The following is a 20,459-nucleotide window of genomic DNA, read 5'->3' on the forward strand; positions in this document are numbered from 1 at the left end:
CTCACAGGTCTTCAAGAAAATGGGTGTTTGGAATTGGTCTATAGGTCTTGAAGATTAGTTATGGAAGCAGTCTAAACATATCCCTAAAAATTATCCCAGATTTATTAACAATGCAATAGATCATTTAAACTTAGTTATAATGACCTCAGTGATGGAATATAATAAATAGCTATTCGGTTTACTCCTTTGTTAAAAATGGGAATACTGAGATTTGAGACAGGGTACAAATTCCATTATTTTCCATACTTTCAGATTATATATAGCAGTGTGTTTATAATTAAATGGTTTCCTTCTTTAAACTAAACATAGAAGTCTGGAAATTATGATAAAGTTACAAAATGCTCTAAAGTATTAGTCATTCATTCTGATTTCATACATTTTCTTTTTTTTTCAAAAATGGAAGGTATAATTAAATGCCCCAGGAGAATAATACAGATCAGGTAATTGTTTTTATAGTTATGAGCACATGAGAATCCCAAATGTCTGATTTACCATGAGGTCAGTTATTGAATATTAGTAGTGTAGGCATAGTTATTCCTTAATTGTGATTAAAGAAAACCTTTATCAAATATTAGCTTAGTAAATATTACTAGCTAATTTGCATAACCAATATGAATTGAGTAGATTCTAATCTTCACACAATATCTTGGATAAATATTCAAAAGAAACTTTTTTTCTGATGTTTTAAAATAAAAGTCTTTAATCTGACAATTATACTTCATTTACCCTCGGCCTCCTCAAAATACAGTCATCATTTAATTTTTTTGAATTCCTAAATCAAATTCCAACAAGATATGACAACTTAGGCTGGAAGGATTTTTAGCAGATGTGTATTCTTTTGCTTGCTTATGAATTAAGGGGCCCCGTGTTTGACTTCCATTTTGAGTTTAAAGCAGAAATCAGAATTACCTCTCTCACTAATTACCTGCTTACAAGAGGAAAAAAGAAATAGGCAGAGCATGCTCAAACCACCTTAAGCAATATAGGTATTTTCATCTTGAAGACTGGTTAATATATCTCTTTTTGTTCAAAATATTGATATTGTGGACAGAAGTTTGAAGTGCAGTTTATTGAGAAGGCAACTATATGAAAAGCATAGGCCATACATTGGCTTTAAAAAATATTCAGAACTTTTCTAACCAGGACCTGTTATTCATAATTTGCAGCTAGTAGCTTTACCTCCAAAACTTAATATTTTTTTCTTAGAAAGCATTTTAGCTGTAAAGATTTCTTTTAACCATATCTTTATTTAGTTTCATGCTTCTATTTTAAGGTTACTATTTTTTTTTAATCTTTTAAAAAGTTTAAATGAAAGAGTTAAAAACCAATTTGATATTTTTTAAACATATATTTAAATTATAGTGAAACTTTAATAAGGTAGAAAATGTGGAGAGATATCTATTGTGAAATGCTTATGAGGTTTTTGGAAATTCCCAACCATTTTAAAACTAGTTTTGTATTAATAAAGTTCCATTGTAATAGTTAATTTGCAGTCATTTCTAAATAAAATGATTTAATTTTAATTAGTTGAAAATTGGTTAATTTAAATTTTACTTTAAAAGAAAAAAATATTTTGAACTTCCAAAAACAACCCACTAAATTCTAAAATATACATAGCCAATGACATCGAATATTTTATCATGTTGGCTGCTTTCTGACAAATGAGGTTAAGATAGACATTTACATAGAGCAGTTATTTCAGTTTCATTTCTAAAATCATTTTGTTTTCATTTTGACTTTGATTTTAAATTCTCCTTTCTTCATTTGCTTGTCTTAAAATAGAAAATTTTGAGATTTTCCCCAGAATTTATGAAGAGATATGGCCTACTATTCAAAGCATTCTTTTGAGAAAAGTGTGGTTACATAGTTACCTATTCTGTCAAAACTTGTCACTTGCCAGGCATTTGTTGCAAATATTCATTTGTTTATAAATAAAAAGGAGAGTGACTCAAGAACACATCAAGGGTTTAATCTTTCCCCTTTACCCCCTAATGTGTTATAGTTAAAATGTGATGTATTTGTCTGTAATATCTATTCATAGGTTGATTGATAAAAACAAACCGTCAGATCTGGTTACTCCACATTTCAGTGGCGTGTTTGTGTTTTGCCTCTTTATGTTGATTATCCTTAAGGTTATAGAAGGGAATATAATTTATTAAACTTATCAGAAAAATAAACAAAATTTAAAAGAAAAAGTTAGCATCTAGTGCTACTGTGTCCCACAGGTTCTTCTCCATTGACCCACACTACCTCCACTGGTGAGTTAGAGGAGCATAACAGGACTACCACTGGTGCTATTGCTGTTGCTAGCACATCTGCAGATGTTACTGTATCCAGTGTTACAGCTGTCACCATCCATAGACTTTCCGAGGAACAGCGAGTGCAAGTTACGAATCTCAGAAATTCAGGTCTGGACCCCAACACTTCCAAGGATGGGCTCTCTCCTCATCAAGCAGATACACAAAGTACAAGGAGAAGACCAAGAAATGCTGAACAGATAGAAAGGACTAAAGAGCTTGCAGTTGTTACTCATAGAGGTATTGGATGTTATTTTACTTGTGCCCGTTTAGTTACAACCAAAGCTATATTTTGGTAATGATTCTACTTAGAGAATGAACTGAGAGACAGCAAAGATGTAGGAAGCTAAAGAGAGTTCAAAGAGGTTGCTGAAAAATATAGATAGTGTAGCCAAAACCTGAATAATTTGAAGGCACAGAAATTAAAATAAAGTTCATTGGAAATGTTGAGGGGGGTGGGGGTATAAGAGTGAAAGGAATGCATAAAAGGTTTAATAGAAAAAATACTAAATACCTATTGCTTATTACATACCAGTTATGATGTTGAGATAACATGAAAATAAAATAGCCAGTTTCTATTAGTAAGTGCACATATTTACACATTGATGATTTATCCTATATAGTAATTTTCAGTATGTGCATGAGATTTTTATGCTACATAAATGCTAATTAATGACTTAGAAAATAGATAATTGGGGGAAAATGGAAACATTATGTCTGGTGATTGTTTTACTAGCTTACTTTTCTATTTCTAAATTACTTATTGCCTGACCCATATGATTGTACCGAGAACAGCTATTCATTGAGATTATGGCTCCCAATCTAAATTTTCCTTAACTTTCTAATATAATTTTTAGAGAAAAAGAATACCACAAAGCAAAATCAAATATATGTAGTTTTCTAGTCAATTAAAATAAGCCTGTCTACCTTTCACAAAATTAGGAAGTGTAGCAAGCATAATTTTTGTTTCTTTATAGCAAGTTTCATTGAGCGATTTAGGAAAAAATCAATGTAGTGTAAAAAAATAAATGGATTTCATTTATATCAATATATGCATCATTGGAAATATTAATTAATTGAACTTATTTCAAATATATCTATTCCAAGTCTCTTTCCAACTATTTTCATATATTCTCCAAACTACCTATGTTTTATGTAATGTGGTTAGGCATGGATTATACAGAGCATGGTATAAGTAATAAAAAAAACTATTCAATGTTTAGCACACACTGTGGAGAAAAATCAAGATATCTTTACATAAGTTAATTGAAAATCATACAGAAATATCTCAGAAACTCATTTCTATCACAATTCATACTGAAAGTACTTTAATTCTCTTTAACAAGATGAATTCTAAAATGAAGTTTTCACATGTAGTAGTCTCCTTTAAAGGATTAAGTCACTATCACCTTTCTTTATTCATTTTCTTACCATGAATATTTACACTCATAAAAATATGAGGGCATGATAAAATTCATGATTTGCTTAATCAGGTAGAGAGTTTTTTTTGCTTAATCAAGTAGACAATTTTTCTTAGTACCAAGATATAAAAATGTGTATATACTATTAAAATATCAATTAAGAAACCATTCTATTTAGTTTTTTTTCACTTTCTTTGGAAAATTGCATGAACTAACATTGACAAACCCCTCTATAATCTTTTTATCACCCATTGAATAGAAGTTGGGTAATTTTTGAATATGAGTTTATTATTAGAGATCAACTAATAATAATAATAATAATAATAATAATAATAATAAAAAAACACTGCTTTAGCCAGAATTTGCCATTAAATGATATGAGAAACTGTGGTTACAAATTAATATTTTTTTGAACTAGGAAAAAATAGTCAAGATTGAAAAGAGATTGAGTAGCAATCAACTGTTAGATTAAAGTGATTTGAAATTACTCAATCTAAAATTTCAAAGTACGTTCAAGTAATTTTCAATTAACTCCCTTAGTAAATTTTCTTAGTTGTTGTCATAATATCTCTGTGCTATAAGAGCTCATACCTGTTTCACCTTTCCCCTATATTCTTCCTAAGATAGTGTTTTGAATATAACATTCATTTAGTGGTTCCATCTACCTCGGAAATAAATATTCTTTATTGATGTTTAAATTAAGTGTATGGAAAACATTTTAAATGTTATATTCATCAATATTTCAGTGATTTAAATTATACTTTATCAAATCTCTATTTTAATTAAAACTGGTCCTGCTGACTCCTCTTCAGTAACCTACTACTATTTCAATGGTTTCAGTTGGCTAGTCATCTATTATATTTGAAACACAAACTGTTAACATTTGGGGCAAAAAATACTGTCAATGTTAGAAGTAAAGGAAACCTATTATTCTATGTCTATTAATATTTTTAAAAACCCTCTATATACAGCCTTATTTTCAGACATAAAATAGTCTTCAAAGATTGACTTCTAGCGGAGCCGAATGTCTAAACTGGAATTGGCTGACATAAAAGCAGTATTATTTTTAAAAATAATTCTAACTTAAATAAATTCCTACTGAGTACCATGCTCTATTCTTTGGGAAATAAAGATAGATAATACATTATCCCTTTCTTTTCTACTCTATCTCAACCTTTATAGAGGACATAGAGAAACAATTTTAGTTTGTCAAACACACTATATTCTTTTATACCTCAAGCCACTAAAAAGCGATTCCTTCTTTCTTTTAACCAGATCGTTCTATTCACTTTCCTATAGGAAGGTTAGATTTTCCTGTTATAACTTATGATTGTACTCTCTACCACATTTGTAATCACCAGCCCTATGACTTGTCCTGTAAATTTTAAGTTCTATGAGGTAAGGAGTAGATGGTTCTTGTTCATGCTGCATTCCCAGTGCCTAGAAGAGCTTCTGGCCTGTAGATGTATTTAGATATTTGCTAAACTAAGGAATAAATATTTACAATTTTGTTAGCTAGAGCATTCACCTAAATTATTTAAAGGCTTATAATTATACTTTAATATAATCAAATGCCTACATATTTCAGAATTAAAGATAACTACTTCATTTTTTTCAGTTATAAAAAGAGCAGTATTTTTTATCCCTTTTAAAGGCAGTAGTATTCTCATTAACACAAGAATAATTGCTTTTATTATATTACCACTTCAAAATTCACAACATAAAACTAGATATAAATGCTTTGCCTATAGCCCTTATACATTTATAAAATCAAAGGAAATATGTAATTAAACAAAGGAAAATTATTTGAATTACCTTAATTTTTTTTTGCTTTCTATTTGTCTTCAGTGAAAGAAAGCCATTTCCAGTTTTTATCAATTACAAAGCATCTTTGAACATTGAAATAAAAAGATGTAAAAAAGAATTTAAAATACTAATAATATTGGCTTAGATCTTCTTTGAACTATGTATAAATCACCACACCAGTTCGCTGTATTTTTGTCCAGTAGTCCTCAGGATGAAAGTCTAGTTTTTATTTACTGTATTTTAGTCTACTTTTGCCACCCACTCTGAGTGCAGGTCACATATTGAAACTCAATTTCCATATATGTAAAATAGTGTCGTATCTATTACATTAGGGTTATTGTGAGGATTAAACATGTAATGGAGGAAGTGCCAAAAAATGTTAGGCATTTTCTCCCAATTTAAAGATAAGACCAAATTGCTCACCATTGCAAGTTAGTTTTGAGGTAAGAGACTATCTAGGCTAAGTCTACACTCTGCCCCCATGTTTGCTATGTGATCTTGAGCAAAAACTTCAATTTTCAAAGCCTAAAGTTCTCAGTAACTGAGAATATCTGCCTCATGGGTAGTTGTATATAAAATATAGAACAATTGTTGACTTGTGTTCAACAAATACTAATTATTTCTATTAATTACCAAATATGTTTTAATTTTTTGCTATATGCATGACGCTGTACTGGATAGTAGACATATAAAAATGAACAATGCAGGCTACTTAAAAAAAAGTAATTACAAACTTTAAAAATTTATGAGCAACATGATCATAGCAATATTTTTGAAATGTTATTGAAGTAAAGTAGAGAGACTGACTACCTCTAAATATGAAAGTGAAGGAAGGGTACATAGAGGATATTTAAACTAATTTTTGGAAGATGACTAGAAGTTTCAAACTAGTAAACTGTGTTTATATCACTAAGATGCATAGAAAAAAATGCTTTGAGTATATACTAGTGCTGAATAGAAATATGATGAGTCCATACAGAAATAAAGTTTTCAAAGGAAGATTTATATATTTAAAGGAAGATTTATATTCATATAAATAAACCTAAAGTCAATTGATGTTTTTAGTTTACAAAATTTTCAGATGCTTAAAATTAGTTAATATCTAATGATATTTTAAATTTCATTGGAATAGTTGATCTTAACTATAAGATCTCTTTCTAAATTATTTACTAATATTTACATAAAATACCTTTTCCATAATCCTAAGCCCCATAGATCAATATTATAGCCCTCAAAACTCAAGTTGGCTTAAGATAGCAGGACCTACTTAATAATATGATTTAAATATTATAACTAAAGCACCCTATAATTCTAGAATTATATATTTTAGAATTAGATGGAATCTCCCAGATCATCTAATATGACATTATTTCATAGAGAAAATTATATTTGGTAAAGACTATATGAAAACTCAGTCTTTATACTGCTAGACTAGTATTCATTTTTTTTTATTTATTCAAGATTCATAAGAGTTGGATGTATGCAAAGTCTTCTATTAAAGGACATTAAGGTTAAAGCAATATATAGAATAAGCACAATTGGAGTTTTTTCCTCAAGAAATTTATAGTCATGCCATTTTAAAAATAATCATTAAAATGTGTTTTATTTCACAGCATTTGTTTTAACATTTTTTCCTATATGCTGTAGTATAATGACATTTGTTTTCAATATATAGACAAGTTCTGTCAGCTGTTAATGAGCAATCTTGTTAGTTGCTGTTTTTAAGTATAAAATGTGGAAATATTAATCTGGAAAAGTACATATATAATTACAAAATCTCTTTTATTCCTAGTAGAAATTTATATACATATATATATGTATATATACACATGCATATAAATGTATATAAGTATAGATATATAAACTTTTATTCTTTCTAGTGAAAATTTAACTTAGATTACTATAACATCTTGTAGAATCAGATATGTGTTATGAGCATTCATAGCCATTGCTGCTGTTTGTGTTTTGACATAGTGTAGTCACTTCTTTCATAGTATGTGTAATAGCTAATGATCATATCAATAGGGTTAAGCAGGGTTTTAGTTTAGCTTATGAAGTAACATAAAATTGAATATGAAGTAAATTCCCTCCCCCACCCTTAACAACAGCTTAAAAGGAAACCTATTTTAATTATCATTTTTTAAATAGAACTTTTTTTTATTTTCAACTTTAAAATAATAATTGTTAATTTAGTATAAAACTATTCATTTTAGGCCAGCAATTTAAACCAAACAAAAGCAGCAGATTTTTCCTTTTTTTTCCTTTTTATTATAAGCAGTCTGGTTTTTAAGTAAGCTCATTCGAATATTTACATTGCTCAACAAAAAAGAGAAAACAGCAGAATATCAGACATATATCTATACAAAACTTCCATTTTATTTCAGAAATCAAATTTTATATGTAAGAACTTTGTTCAAAAAGTGGGCCATAATATGACAAAAACTACTGTGTGGAAGTAACAGCTCTTGTGTTCCTACTATGTGCCTTTCTCTAGTAGGCTATTTAGCTACATGTGGAATATATTTTAGTATTTTCAACAGTTTGCAAGCAACTAATGCTGTTTTTAAAAATTCTATTTCTACTTTTATAGAGTATAAATTTGTAAACACAAAGCATGCTTTTTTTTGTTTTTAATCCTCATAAGCAATATCACAATGTGGAAGTTAATTTATGGGCAGTTACTTTATGGATACTGATATATGTCCATTGAGTATCAGAATTTTATTGAATATATTAGTTCTATGCTAAGCATGTAATAAATTCAAAAGAATTATAAGGTGTGGCCTCTAGTTTCAAAAGAAAGGTTGTAAAAATAAGACTACAGAGAAAAAGTCTTGGTCAATACTAAGAGAAATATTATGACAGAACCAGTATGATATGTGAGTGGAGGTAAGTTATAGCTGTCTTCAAATGTGTGATATGTTATTATATATAAGAGAAATCTAACCTATTCTGCCATAGGTTGTAGAACTTAGTATATGAAACCAAAAGAAAATACAAATAGTTTATTATAAAGAGGACTCTTCTCTCATTGAGTTTAGTTCAAATACAGATTATATGCTTCAAGAAGCAGTAAATGTCTATATCACTAATAAGATATTTAAGCATAGCTTGATGGACAAATTGGGTATTTCGAAAGCATTTGAGCATCAAAGAGTATCACAATAATATGAATGTCACAGTCCCTTCAAATCCCAAGTGTCTATGAAGCTATTCAGAGATATTGTACATTAATTAATGTATTTATCATCATCTATTTTCCCTTGGTGTTGGAGTTGATATGGACTTATCTTTATGGTTATCTAATTGTATAGCCAGTGCTAAAACAAGCATAGAAGTGGCCAGCACTACCACCAAGGAAGGAGAGATTGGCACTCTCCTACTCCCATAAATGAGAACTGAGGTGCATATGCATTTCTCCCAGGGCCCAGTGCTTAAACATAGGTCTTAAATTCCAAAACCCTTCCATTTGAGGATCTAACTTTAGCTTCTTTCTTAGGTAGTGTCTAAGATGACAGAGTTACTTTCTCCAAGACCAACCTATCTTCCTTTCTTCCTTCCTTCTTTTGTTCCTTCCTTTCTTTCTTCCTTCCTTCTGTCCATCCATCCATCCTTCCTTCCTCCTTTCTTTCTTCCCCTTTCTGTTTCCTTCTTTCCTTATTTCCTTTCTGTCCTTATTTTTTCTTTCCTTCTTTCATTGTTTCTTTTCTCCTTTTATTTTTCCTCTCTTCCCCTCCCATCTTTCCCTTTCTTCCCCTCCTTATTTATTTCTTCAACAAACATTAAGTACATGCATGCCAGACTTCCTTCCAGTTCCTGGGTAGACAACATTGAACAAAACTAAGTAGACCTTGCTTCGTTGAGTTTATATTAATGTGGGGTGAAAAAGACAACAAGCAAATAAACTATCTGATGGTAGCAGGAGCTGTGGAGAAACTTAAGAAAGGTTATGTGATAGATGGGTGACTATCTCAGTTTGGTCAGAAAAGGCCTCTTTGAGGAGTTAAAATCTAAAATGAGATTTAAATAAAAAGAAGAACACAGTCAGGCTATGATCGGAGGAGATAGCATATCAGACAGAGAAAACAACTAGCTAGAACGAACTTGAATTTTGCTTGAAAAAAGAAGTTCTGTGTGCCTGGACTACAATGGGTAAGGTGAAGATGAGATGGGAAACCAGCAAGAACCAGACCATGTAGGTAGGCTTGAATGCCTAGGTAAAGAGCTTTATTTTAACCTAAATGATATAGGAAGCCGTTGGTGGGCTTTAGCAGGGAAGTGATATTTTCTAATATAACTTTTTTAAAGATGTCATTTTAACAAGAAATTAAAGAAGAGATGACAAGTAAATAGAGGCAAGCAGAGAAATTGGTAAGGTAGACAGAGGCGCAGTTTAAGAGTTGCTAGAGAATTGTAGTCTACGTTTTAGAATATGCTTCTTTCAAATGTCAGTGTGAACACAGATCACCTGGCAGTCTTGTTCAAAGGCAGTTTGTGAGGTGATGGGATGGGGGTGGGATCTGAAATTCTGCATTTCTAACAAGATTACAGGTTATGTTAATACAATGAATAGCAGGGACTTAAATGAGAATGATTAACATGGAGAAAGAGCAATACATATCAAACAGTACTTGTTCACTGTCCACTCTCCGTAAGATCTTGTTCTCCACTAGAATAATCACAATGTTGATAAACTATTTCAGATTATATACTAAAGATAATATTCTAAACTTTAATTCTATAAAATGAGTTGAATGGTGAGAAATTCACGAGTGGAAGGGATATCTTAGAGCAGATGGATTTTCTGGATCTACCTTAATGACGATTCTATCAACCCTTAAGGATGACTGAAATGATTGCATTGTTACGATTTTACTGAAGAGATCAATAAATATGTGAATAAATGATGAAAACATTCCCAAGTTAAATTTTAACTCATTTATTGCTTTTAATTTTTACTCTAAATTCTATACATTGAAATTATTTTTAAAATGTATTATCAAATAACTGAATAAAATGTTATAGTTTCCCTTTACCTAAAATGCTTCAGATCTTTGAAAGACTAACAGATAAGTAGAAGCAAAATATAGTAGAAAGAAGGATACAAAAGTTGATGGCCAAATCAAAAATTTTTATGATTGAATGATTAATCATTATCTTTTATTTTGTATAAATGGTAAAATTGCATTTGCCTGCTTGATTGAATTCCAGGTCCTCCTTTATGAGACTAAATAATGTATTGATTTTCATGCATTTCAGCATAAATATTAACTGAATGGAGAATTTATAACTTTCTAAAAATTACCTGGTTCCATATGATTCTTATAAGATAGTTACTTTCATTTATTAAATTAATATTAATTTTTTATGTAGGAACTTTGATATTGGTAAGGTAAAATACATATTTAACAGAGAATTGTTAACAGGTGGGTATACTTCATATAAATATTGACTACTGTATGCTTTATCAGTATCTTTTTTGTTTTTTCATAGTTCTCGACTTTTTTCTAATTACTATTTTTTGTTCAAAAATAATATAATTGAAAAAATAATATAGTTGAAAATTGTGTTCAGTGTTGATATTTGTTAGCAATTTAAAAATCCATATCCTGAAATATACCAGTTTATTATTTCAATACATAATTATTAAATACTATCCTCATTTTATATCTTATTATCACATTTCATCTTATTTGTGAAATCGTCAAAACTGTCATTCATAACAGTAAATACATTTTTTATTTCTAATTCATTTTTTCAATAAATTGCTTTTAGAGAGAAAAGAAAAAATAAAGTGTTAAAATTTATTTGGTGACAGATTTATGGGTTTTTAAAAGGTATTACATAAAAATATTCTGAATGCCTGAGGATATTTATGACAATATTAAGCAATGAAGTTTATTTTTTTCACAAATGACAAATCTGCAAGTAACCATTTTAACATTTTTATGCAATGCTACCTCTTAAGCCATAGTTTTGAGTTATTTCGTTAGGGATTAAGAACTTCTGATGACCCAGTGTTTTTGTTTTTATTAAGTAGAACTTAGGAAGCATATATATTTTTTTTACATTAACTGGAACCATCATCTTATAACGATGGTCTTATTTCATAAATGCTATTTTTCTTCAGATTTTCAACCCCATCGTTATGCTCAACAGCAATCATTAATCAGATATCTTGGTAGCTTACTCATTACATTAACATGCTGCTTCTCATTTTTTTTATAGAATGGGCGAAAAAGGGAAGAAAATAATATGCACTGAAGTGAATAAAAGAGAAAGCTTAACTTTAAAGAGAAGAAATAAAATTGGTTTTGTGTATAACTGATTTCCCCAAATAGTTACCAAAGTTACTTTACCTTTGAATCAGATGGTCATAGTGAATGTGACAGTGTGACTTTTAATTTTTTTCCCTTTTTAAAATATTTTGAAGAGGCTAGACTTTCTATTTGTGTTCAAAGCTAGTGCCAAAGTGGACTCCTCTGCCTTTTGGAGTATGAAGAAATGATCCTCTGTTAGAGACAATTTTATCTTGTTCAGAATTATTTTAGGGCATTTTTACCCACTTTTGCAACAAGCTGCTTCCCTTGGGTATAGTTCTGTAGAGCATATGGTTGTCCTGCTGTGCACAGAGTGAAATCATACAATTAAGCTTTAAAATTTTAGGATTAGCAGAATCTTCATATATGGCAGAACAGCATGGTGTTAAGTTTGGGGTGTATTGCATAGAATATTATTCTTTTCATAATTACATTATTTGTATTCTAAATCATGGACTATTACTTTTTAGTGTTGATGCTTGATTTTTTTGTTGTTGTTTAAAACATCCTTCAAAGACATTTGTTTACAATGCCCAATGGGATTAAAGTGACAGAAATTTCTAAGATTGATTTTATTCAGAGCCCAGAGTGTTTACAAAATTTTCATTTAATAGGCTTACATAAAGGGGGGAAAAAAAGTTCATCAACTCTCCTGAACTTTATTAGTAGTGCAGCCAAAGTAGATTTTACTAAAGACTATATGATGATTTGAATTTCATATTGCACTTGGCTTTTGCTACACCTTTTTTATTCATCTGTTCACACTTTCAAATTAAATATTAAGAGTCTTCAAACCATAGGATTAGACTTGGCACTATCAGTAAATAACCAATGTCTTTTTCAGTGTTAAATTCAGTTAATGAAGCTGGTTCTGCTCTAGACTAAAGTAAAACATGCTTAAAGTCAGATATTAACTTTTTTACATTGTTATAGTATTAGATTTTTTAACATTATTTACTTTGCATTACAAAAAAGAAATGAGGATAGAATACACTAATCCCATCTGTTTGTGGTTTTCCAGGATATACACTTGAGAACTGAATACATGGACTGTTATTCAGAGTTAGGTGGTGGTATAGGTGCCAAGGATTGCAGTTTCAGAGACAATGAATTAACATGTTTTACTAACATAGGTATGACATTAGGCAATCTACTTAGCCCTTCTCCATTTTTACATCTATAGAAAAGAAAGAAATAATCTCATTTCGAATAGACAGTAGGTGTAGGGTACCTATGCTTAAGAGTCTAAAGTTTAGGTAAACAACCAATAAGTGATACTGCCCCTTTGTGGAGCCATTACAACAAGATAAGCATATGTTCCAATTACATAAAAATCTCATAAGGTAAAAATATGTGAACAAATTAAGAAAACAATTAGAACAGAGTTTTAAATTTCTTAGGATAGCTGATATCCTTGGAAATAAAATATTTAATGCAATGTTGATAGAGAATTATAGAAACAACTAATATATACAGCTCTATTTAGTACTATTCATATTGATCTCATGTGTAAGTTACACCAAAGTAATGTGTAGCATTCAGTTCATCTTGGGTTTCTATTAGCCCCATACTTTTTTCTTGCCAGGTTTACACTTATTTCAATTACTGTCCTACTTTAATACAGCCAACTTACTTAACTTTCTTTTTATCTACTTTAACCTTGTGAATTCTCTATGCTTCTTGGGGAGGTAATTGCTAGGAACGAGCATAGATGTGTTATCTAGATCTTCACAACATTCTCTAGGAAACAAGTAAGCATCCATGTTAGAATAATGAACAAAAAACACCCATATTTCTACTTAGATATAATCTTTTGAAGTACGAGTGGATATAGACACATTAAGATATATTGTTTAATATAGTACCTGAAACATCAAACCTTTGAGTATTTCCAGTATTATATCCATTAGAGTCTATTGGGAAACAATGGAACAAAGGCTAACTTTTACAAAAGGATTATTTCTAAATGAGTAGATGTAAAGGAACCACAGGGATCATGTTATAACCTGAGGCAGTAGCAGCTAGGCTGTCACCATTCCAAAGCTGTTGAAATGAGGGGAGATAGATTTTGGACAAAGAGATATGTATAGCTGACTAGCACATTGCCTTCAGTTAAGGGCCCTGGTCAGTGCTAGTCAATGTAATGATGAGGGACCCTGGGGAGTCATCCTGATCTTACTTTTCTCCTAACCTCCATTCTCCTGTAGGAATTCTCAAGAGGAAAAGAAAGTCTGTTGATGGAGTCTAATGCTTCACAAACTTAAATGTTCATAAAAATTACCTGGGGATCTTGTTAAACCATTAATTTTGATTCATTAGGTCTGGAATGAGCCTGGCAGTCTGCTTTTCTAACAAGCCTCCGGTGATGCCAGTGCTGTTAATGCAATGCCAAAGTAGTGGGATGTAGTGTAGCTCATTCAGATCAACCTTGTGTACAATGAACAAGGAGGTGAGTGATCTGGAATGATATGGACAATATGCATCATAGATGGGTTATGACAAGTCCTTTGCTGTCTTCAATAGCCATGAACTTAGCAGTATAACCTTACATCAAACAAAACTATTAGAACCCATCTATGCTTATTTTAAATAGAATCCAGGTAATGATAACATCTAGAGAAGAACTTGGATAAAACATAATCTGAAATCAGAAGGGATGAGGGCACATTGTTATGCATTAAAGTAAAATTATTTTTCTGAAATTTTTATTTAAAATTATTCACTGCATTAATAAAATTTGTAGTTGAAGAATGTATTTTATTGTCCTCAGTCACATGATATTCATCTACTGTGTTCACTATTATTCAATCAGTTGCTTCTTTTCCAATTAGTCTCATATTAGAAGGCATTATAGTGAACAAAAGTGATTGAATGTAAAACAAATATGTGACCTAAAATTACTTGATTTGTTTTGAGTAAGAATCTTTGAAAATAAACCTCCAGGTATATTTTTGTTGTTGAGATCATTTGAGAATTTTTGCCTAATCTTCATATTCCCTAAGCATCCTTATGAAAATGAGGATGAGCCTAAGCATCAAAAAAAAAAAAAAAAAAAGAATGTTATCACTTTCATATTACCACTTACACTGAAATGATCTATGGTAAAAATTAATAGGAAAAGAACAGATTATAAACAAAGGAAATAGAAAACCATTTTCATAAAGAATATGATATATCAAAACAAAAAAGGGCCTAAGAAAGAGAATGGAGGGGATTTTCATATTTAACTGTAGGACTAAAGATAATAAAAATTCCATTTGAAAGTGTCAGACGATGAATATTAAAACTTCATTGAAGTCTGAGACAGTCTTAAAATTGTTTAAAAATATTTGTGAATGTACCAATAGTAACTCTTACCATGTAGTTATTTTATTATGCTAATTATAAGAATCCATAAAGAGAATATAAAAGTCTTACATTTTTTTATCCTGACATTTTATAGCACACTATAACTGTAAGACCTGTTACGCCAAGCACTGCGAGTGCATCTGCTGGTATCTACATAAGTGTTATGAATTCCTGAAATTGGTTCATTTTGGGGAGGAAAGAAAGCCCATATACAAAATTTCGAGAGCTTGTAACTTCAGAGAGCTTGTAACTTCAGAATCTTCTTTTATAAAAGTGAAAATGAGCCTGTTACATGAATACCTTAAATATGCTGAATAACTACACATTTTTTTATAAAAAGTAGTTTCTATATACTCATACTAAATTTACTATTTTCGTCAAAAGATTTGGGGAAGTTTCTAACTCTGTATTAAAAATAAAATTTAACTTAGAAATCTAGGGGAAGTAGATGATTTAATTTGTCATTCCCACGCAGTAAAAAAGGCATAACACAAAATAATTGAAAAAAATTGAGTATACTGCATCATCAATTAGAATGGCCTCTGAAACTGAATAGATCTTAAAATTATAACTGGTAATAACAATAATAAAAATAACATTTAGTGAATTCTTGCTCTGTACTTATTCCTGGAATTTTTTGTAGAATTTAAGCATAGTGGTGCCATATATAATTGTAATTTTTTTCAACTAAAAATTGGACATCACGTAAATTTTATATTTAAAATTTATATTTATACATTTGATATGCAGGAATAAGTGCTGGCCATAAACTAGTATGATAGCATAAATAGAAATTAGGACTTAAAAAATACTGGAGTGTCTGTACCATATTACTTATCTGTAGTGATTTTTAAAAAGGAGAATATTAGATTTGAAGTAATTATAAAATTGAATGTATATCATTTCGTGCTAAATTTAATTGTTCTAATTCCATCATTTTAAATTTGAGAATATTTTGGGCCTCAAATATCTCTAATATGTAAGTATTTACAAATTATTTTTTTAGTATTGTTAAGCATTAGTTGCAACACAACTTTTCTCATCAAATGGTGGTCAGTATTATTTATCTTCTTTTGAAACATTTATAAAGCAAATGTTCTTTTTTGAGAAATTTGTATCCAAATGGTAAACTTTACTTGAAAGATGATAAAGCAGACACTGCAGGAATATTACCTAGCTTTTACTCTGGTGTCTGTATAATTTCTTGATCATTCTTCTTCTAAGGATAATGTGGAAGGAATAACCAAGTAGCAGCCTCCTTGAAAAATACATTCTAAAGAAGTGTTTTGTTCTGCCAGTACAGTGTGTAGACAACAGGTGTTGAATTTTAATGTTTTGAGACATGTAACATCAAGCCACCATTTACTTAAAAAAAAAAAAAAATGAACAAAATGTATCCTTTTAGCACAGTTAAGTACTTTTGCAATCTCAAAATGCATTTTAATTTTTGAAATGGAATTGAGAATTCTGACTACATGTGTCTTTCACTCTTCCTTTGGTTCAAATTCTACACCTAAATACTTAAGAGTAAAATGAATGAATCTCTTAGAAACGAATAGAGAAGTTCAACAGTGTGCCCCATGTCTTATGGAACTAGAACACAGTCTCCCAATTCCTAGTCCAGTGAGGAAAATGCCACAAATAAAATACTGGATTTTAACATTATCTTGACCTGTGATAGAATTAGTCAGTGAGTCAGTGATTGATTATATTTCTTAGTACCCATGTAAATGAATCTACTGTCACTAGCGAGATGTGCTAGATTCTCAAATTCACACACTTGTTTAAATGACCAAAACAAAAAATTAAGGAAATCATTTTATTAGTATAATTTATTGATTATAAAGATAAAGATAAAAATCATAATTCAAAATGAGAAGTAGGAATTATACATCTAGGTATCATGATTTCAAATACAGTAGAAGAGAAAGGCATTCTTAGACATTTGAAAAGTTAAAATGAAGCAAAAATAAACCAAAAAAATGAATAAGATACAAGCGACTTACTTTCTAAAGAAATTATTTTCCTTTTCAGAAGTTATCATAATCTGATTTAATCACAGATTTATAATGCAGCTACTGCCATTTGCAAGATAACTTATTGTCAAAATAAATACTTCAAATTTGGAAGATTAAGATAACAAACAGCATAACAAACATTCATTTTCTCTTTATTATTGTGTTAGAATATAGTTTAAATAGAAAACAAAAGGGGTTTTGAGATGTTTTGATAACATTTAACAAATAATGCTATAATAAAAATCTGACAGACTTTTCCCATATTATATTTCCATTTGCTAAAAACATTTCAACCCCCCTAAAAAACAATAAATAAAGTAAACAAAAGTTTAGCATGTGAAAAGCAGAAAAAAAAAACGAAGGAAATGAATCTTTGTGCATATCTATGTGTCTTACATTTAATGAATTTTATTAAAAGTATTAGAACATATATAATTTTTGTGTTTAAAAATAGCTTTATACATGAAAGTGCTTCATCTTGAACATTCATTCTTTTATCACTTTCTCCCTTCCTAATTCATGATTAGTAAAGGATATCCTTCCAACAAATGCTTTTAGTTAAATGAGCCAAAACTTAAAATATTGCATTTATTAATTCAATCATACACTCATACAAGTACCACCTAAATAAAATATTATTCCTGACCTTGAGAAGCTCACAGAACAATGGAAGGATTAAAACATAAACCACATATTTGTCTTTTAACATTTTTCTTAACCTGTATAAAAGACTACAATGAATTTTATCTCTGTGATAAAATACATTTTACATGCTTGTTACTGAAATACAACTGTTAAAAAGGTCTGTTTAATTTTATAAGTTTAATATGGTAAAACCCCTAATTGCTTGATGCCATGTTGATATTTAATGTATATACCTTGTAATACATAATAAAAGTTACATTTTTATGGCATATAATTGAGGTTTAACATTTTATTGACACATGATTTAGACCACGGTCTTGCAATTGGTGTTTGATGTTTTCATCCTCTCAATTTATTCATAAAGAGATATGCAAGTCTATTGAAATTATAAGAAGATCTAAAGAATGGGTTTACTGTTTAACATATTATAATTTTTTTATGGATTTAAATTTTGTTTTATTTTTCATTCATTTCTTTTTAGCTCCTAAAATGGATACTCTCCTGGCTTTCGATCTTTTGCATCTGCATTACAATTATTATACTTTTTACTTTAAAAAATATATAGATTTATTTCTTTGATTCAAATTGACAAATAAATGCTTAAAAAAGAAATAAAATAAGGCTAAGTCCCTATAGAACCAGGAGGTTATTCAAAACTTTTAGGTCTGAGATGGCACTTTCTTAGCTAGAGTTGTCTCTTACTTCACCCTATCAAATATTCAAGTTTAGACATTAGCATGTTATATAAACCTACCATTTCCACACACACACACACCTTTTGTAGAATTTGACATCCTTTATTCCTAGTAACACATTTTAGAACCGAGCAATTTGACCCTCTAGACTTTTCTTCTTCGATTTTCTCCTGCGATTTTACAAGCTTTTCATTTATTTTTCTTTATTCAAGAATCTCAGATTTGTGTTGAAGCTACCATGAAATCTTCAGACTCATTTGTAATACTTAAAGTCAGTTCTTACAATGCAGAGAAAAACAGGTAGAATTTCTACTTATAATTTATGTTTGGATTGGGGAAATGAAATGTAGAATTATGCTTCATAATACAAAATGCAAATTTTGTTAAAAAGGAATTTTAAGACAGCAGGAAAATTCACAAGTGGAAGAAACTAAATTTAGAGCAGTTGAATACTCTAGTAGAACTAAAACTTAGCTTACCGTAGGGTGGGATGTGAAAGAATTACAACAAAAAGCACAACTTGAGAGATGTAATCATTCACTATAAAGGATCACAGTTAAAGAACCTCAAAAGTGTAAAGTGACTGAACAGTCATCTAATCTAAATTCTTATTTTACGAGAAGAGACCAAGGATAAAGAGGCAGATTCTTATACAAAATCTGAGAACTAATAATTGCTAAGAATCATGTCTCTTTAAATCCTGCTCCAATGATCATTTTCCTCATTTTTTTATGTAATATGTATAGATAGTTCTTAACCCTATATTCCAATAAGACATTAGACCCTGTCTCTACCTTTCTACTTTGGAAGATGTTAACAAGAAAAAAAAAAAAAAAAAAAAAAAAAAAAAAAAAAAAAAAAAAAAAAAAAAAAAAAAAAAAAAAAAAAAGCACCTTAAAATGTTTCAAAACCAGTAAAATATCCATAATTTGAATATCCATAATTGGATAAAATGGCAAGTCACAGTAAAACGATCATCTTAAACTAACAAAAAAGCAGTTTTGCTTTTTTAAAATTTATGACATGAATAAAACCTAATTGTTTCAACCTACTGTTTCAGCCTATCATCCCTACCTTTAAACCTCATAAAGAGCAATATGTAAAATTTCAAATTATAATTGAGGAGTTAATTATATCCCTTGCATTCTGGTTCATGCTGGTTTTTGGAAAGAAAATAATTGAAATTTAAATATGTTATTAGATCAGATTGCATAACTTTTTTTAATTAGCGAAGTTTCAATTAAGTAGATTTTCTTTATTTCACTTGATGTCATTAAAAATTTAAATAGTCTTCTGAACTATTGTTTATTGCTTTTAAAAATGAGATAGCAATTGTAGTGAATCAAATAATTTATATTAAAAAGGAAATGATTTTTTTCTTCATCTAGAATAATTGAAAAAATGGTTTTAAAATGTTTCAAGTTACTTTATTGAATTTATTATTTTTAGGCAAATCCAGTCATATTTGTTTTAATATAGTACACAGTGAATTATGCCAGTATCGTATGATTTTGATTTCTAATATCAACATCTCAAAAAGTAGTAGCAATATATTTTAAATGAACTCCAAATAGTTGTAATTCACTTTCATAAATTTTATTCACTATGGACTGACATCTATCAAATTGTCAAAAGCAATGACTATGAAAGAAAAGATTAACAGAAATGCTAAAATGTATTTTAATTTTTCCAGTTATGCCATTTTATTAAACATGTCCTGGTATTTCAATTATGCTAAATTAACTGAAAAATACATTAGTTTATTTTAAAGACCAAGTTCATTAAATTCTTTCTACTTTTATGTCATAATATTTTAATTTTTGTAATTTAATTTATTTCATAACATTTGATTAATTCAAATGGGTTTATGATAAAGTGTTAATTCTTTACTCTCATATAAAAAGTTGGA

General features: G+C 29.4%; 1 protein-coding gene across 1 annotated transcript in view; it reads left to right on the forward strand.

The window, feature by feature from the left end:
* The window catches only part of CSMD3 (CUB and Sushi multiple domains 3), a 1,016,080-nt gene that overhangs the window by 374,080 nt on the left and 621,541 nt on the right, over positions 1-20,459 (forward strand). Inside the window, exon 7 of the mRNA XM_006916698.2 lies at positions 2,226-2,537. Coding sequence (XP_006916760.1) covers positions 2,226-2,537 — 312 coding nt within the window. The remainder of the gene's footprint in view (positions 1-2,225; positions 2,538-20,459) is intronic.

Source organism: Pteropus alecto, unplaced genomic scaffold (assembly GCF_000325575.1).
Source record: "Pteropus alecto unplaced genomic scaffold, ASM32557v1 scaffold164, whole genome shotgun sequence".
Classification (NCBI taxonomy): domain Eukaryota; kingdom Metazoa; phylum Chordata; class Mammalia; order Chiroptera; family Pteropodidae; genus Pteropus; species Pteropus alecto.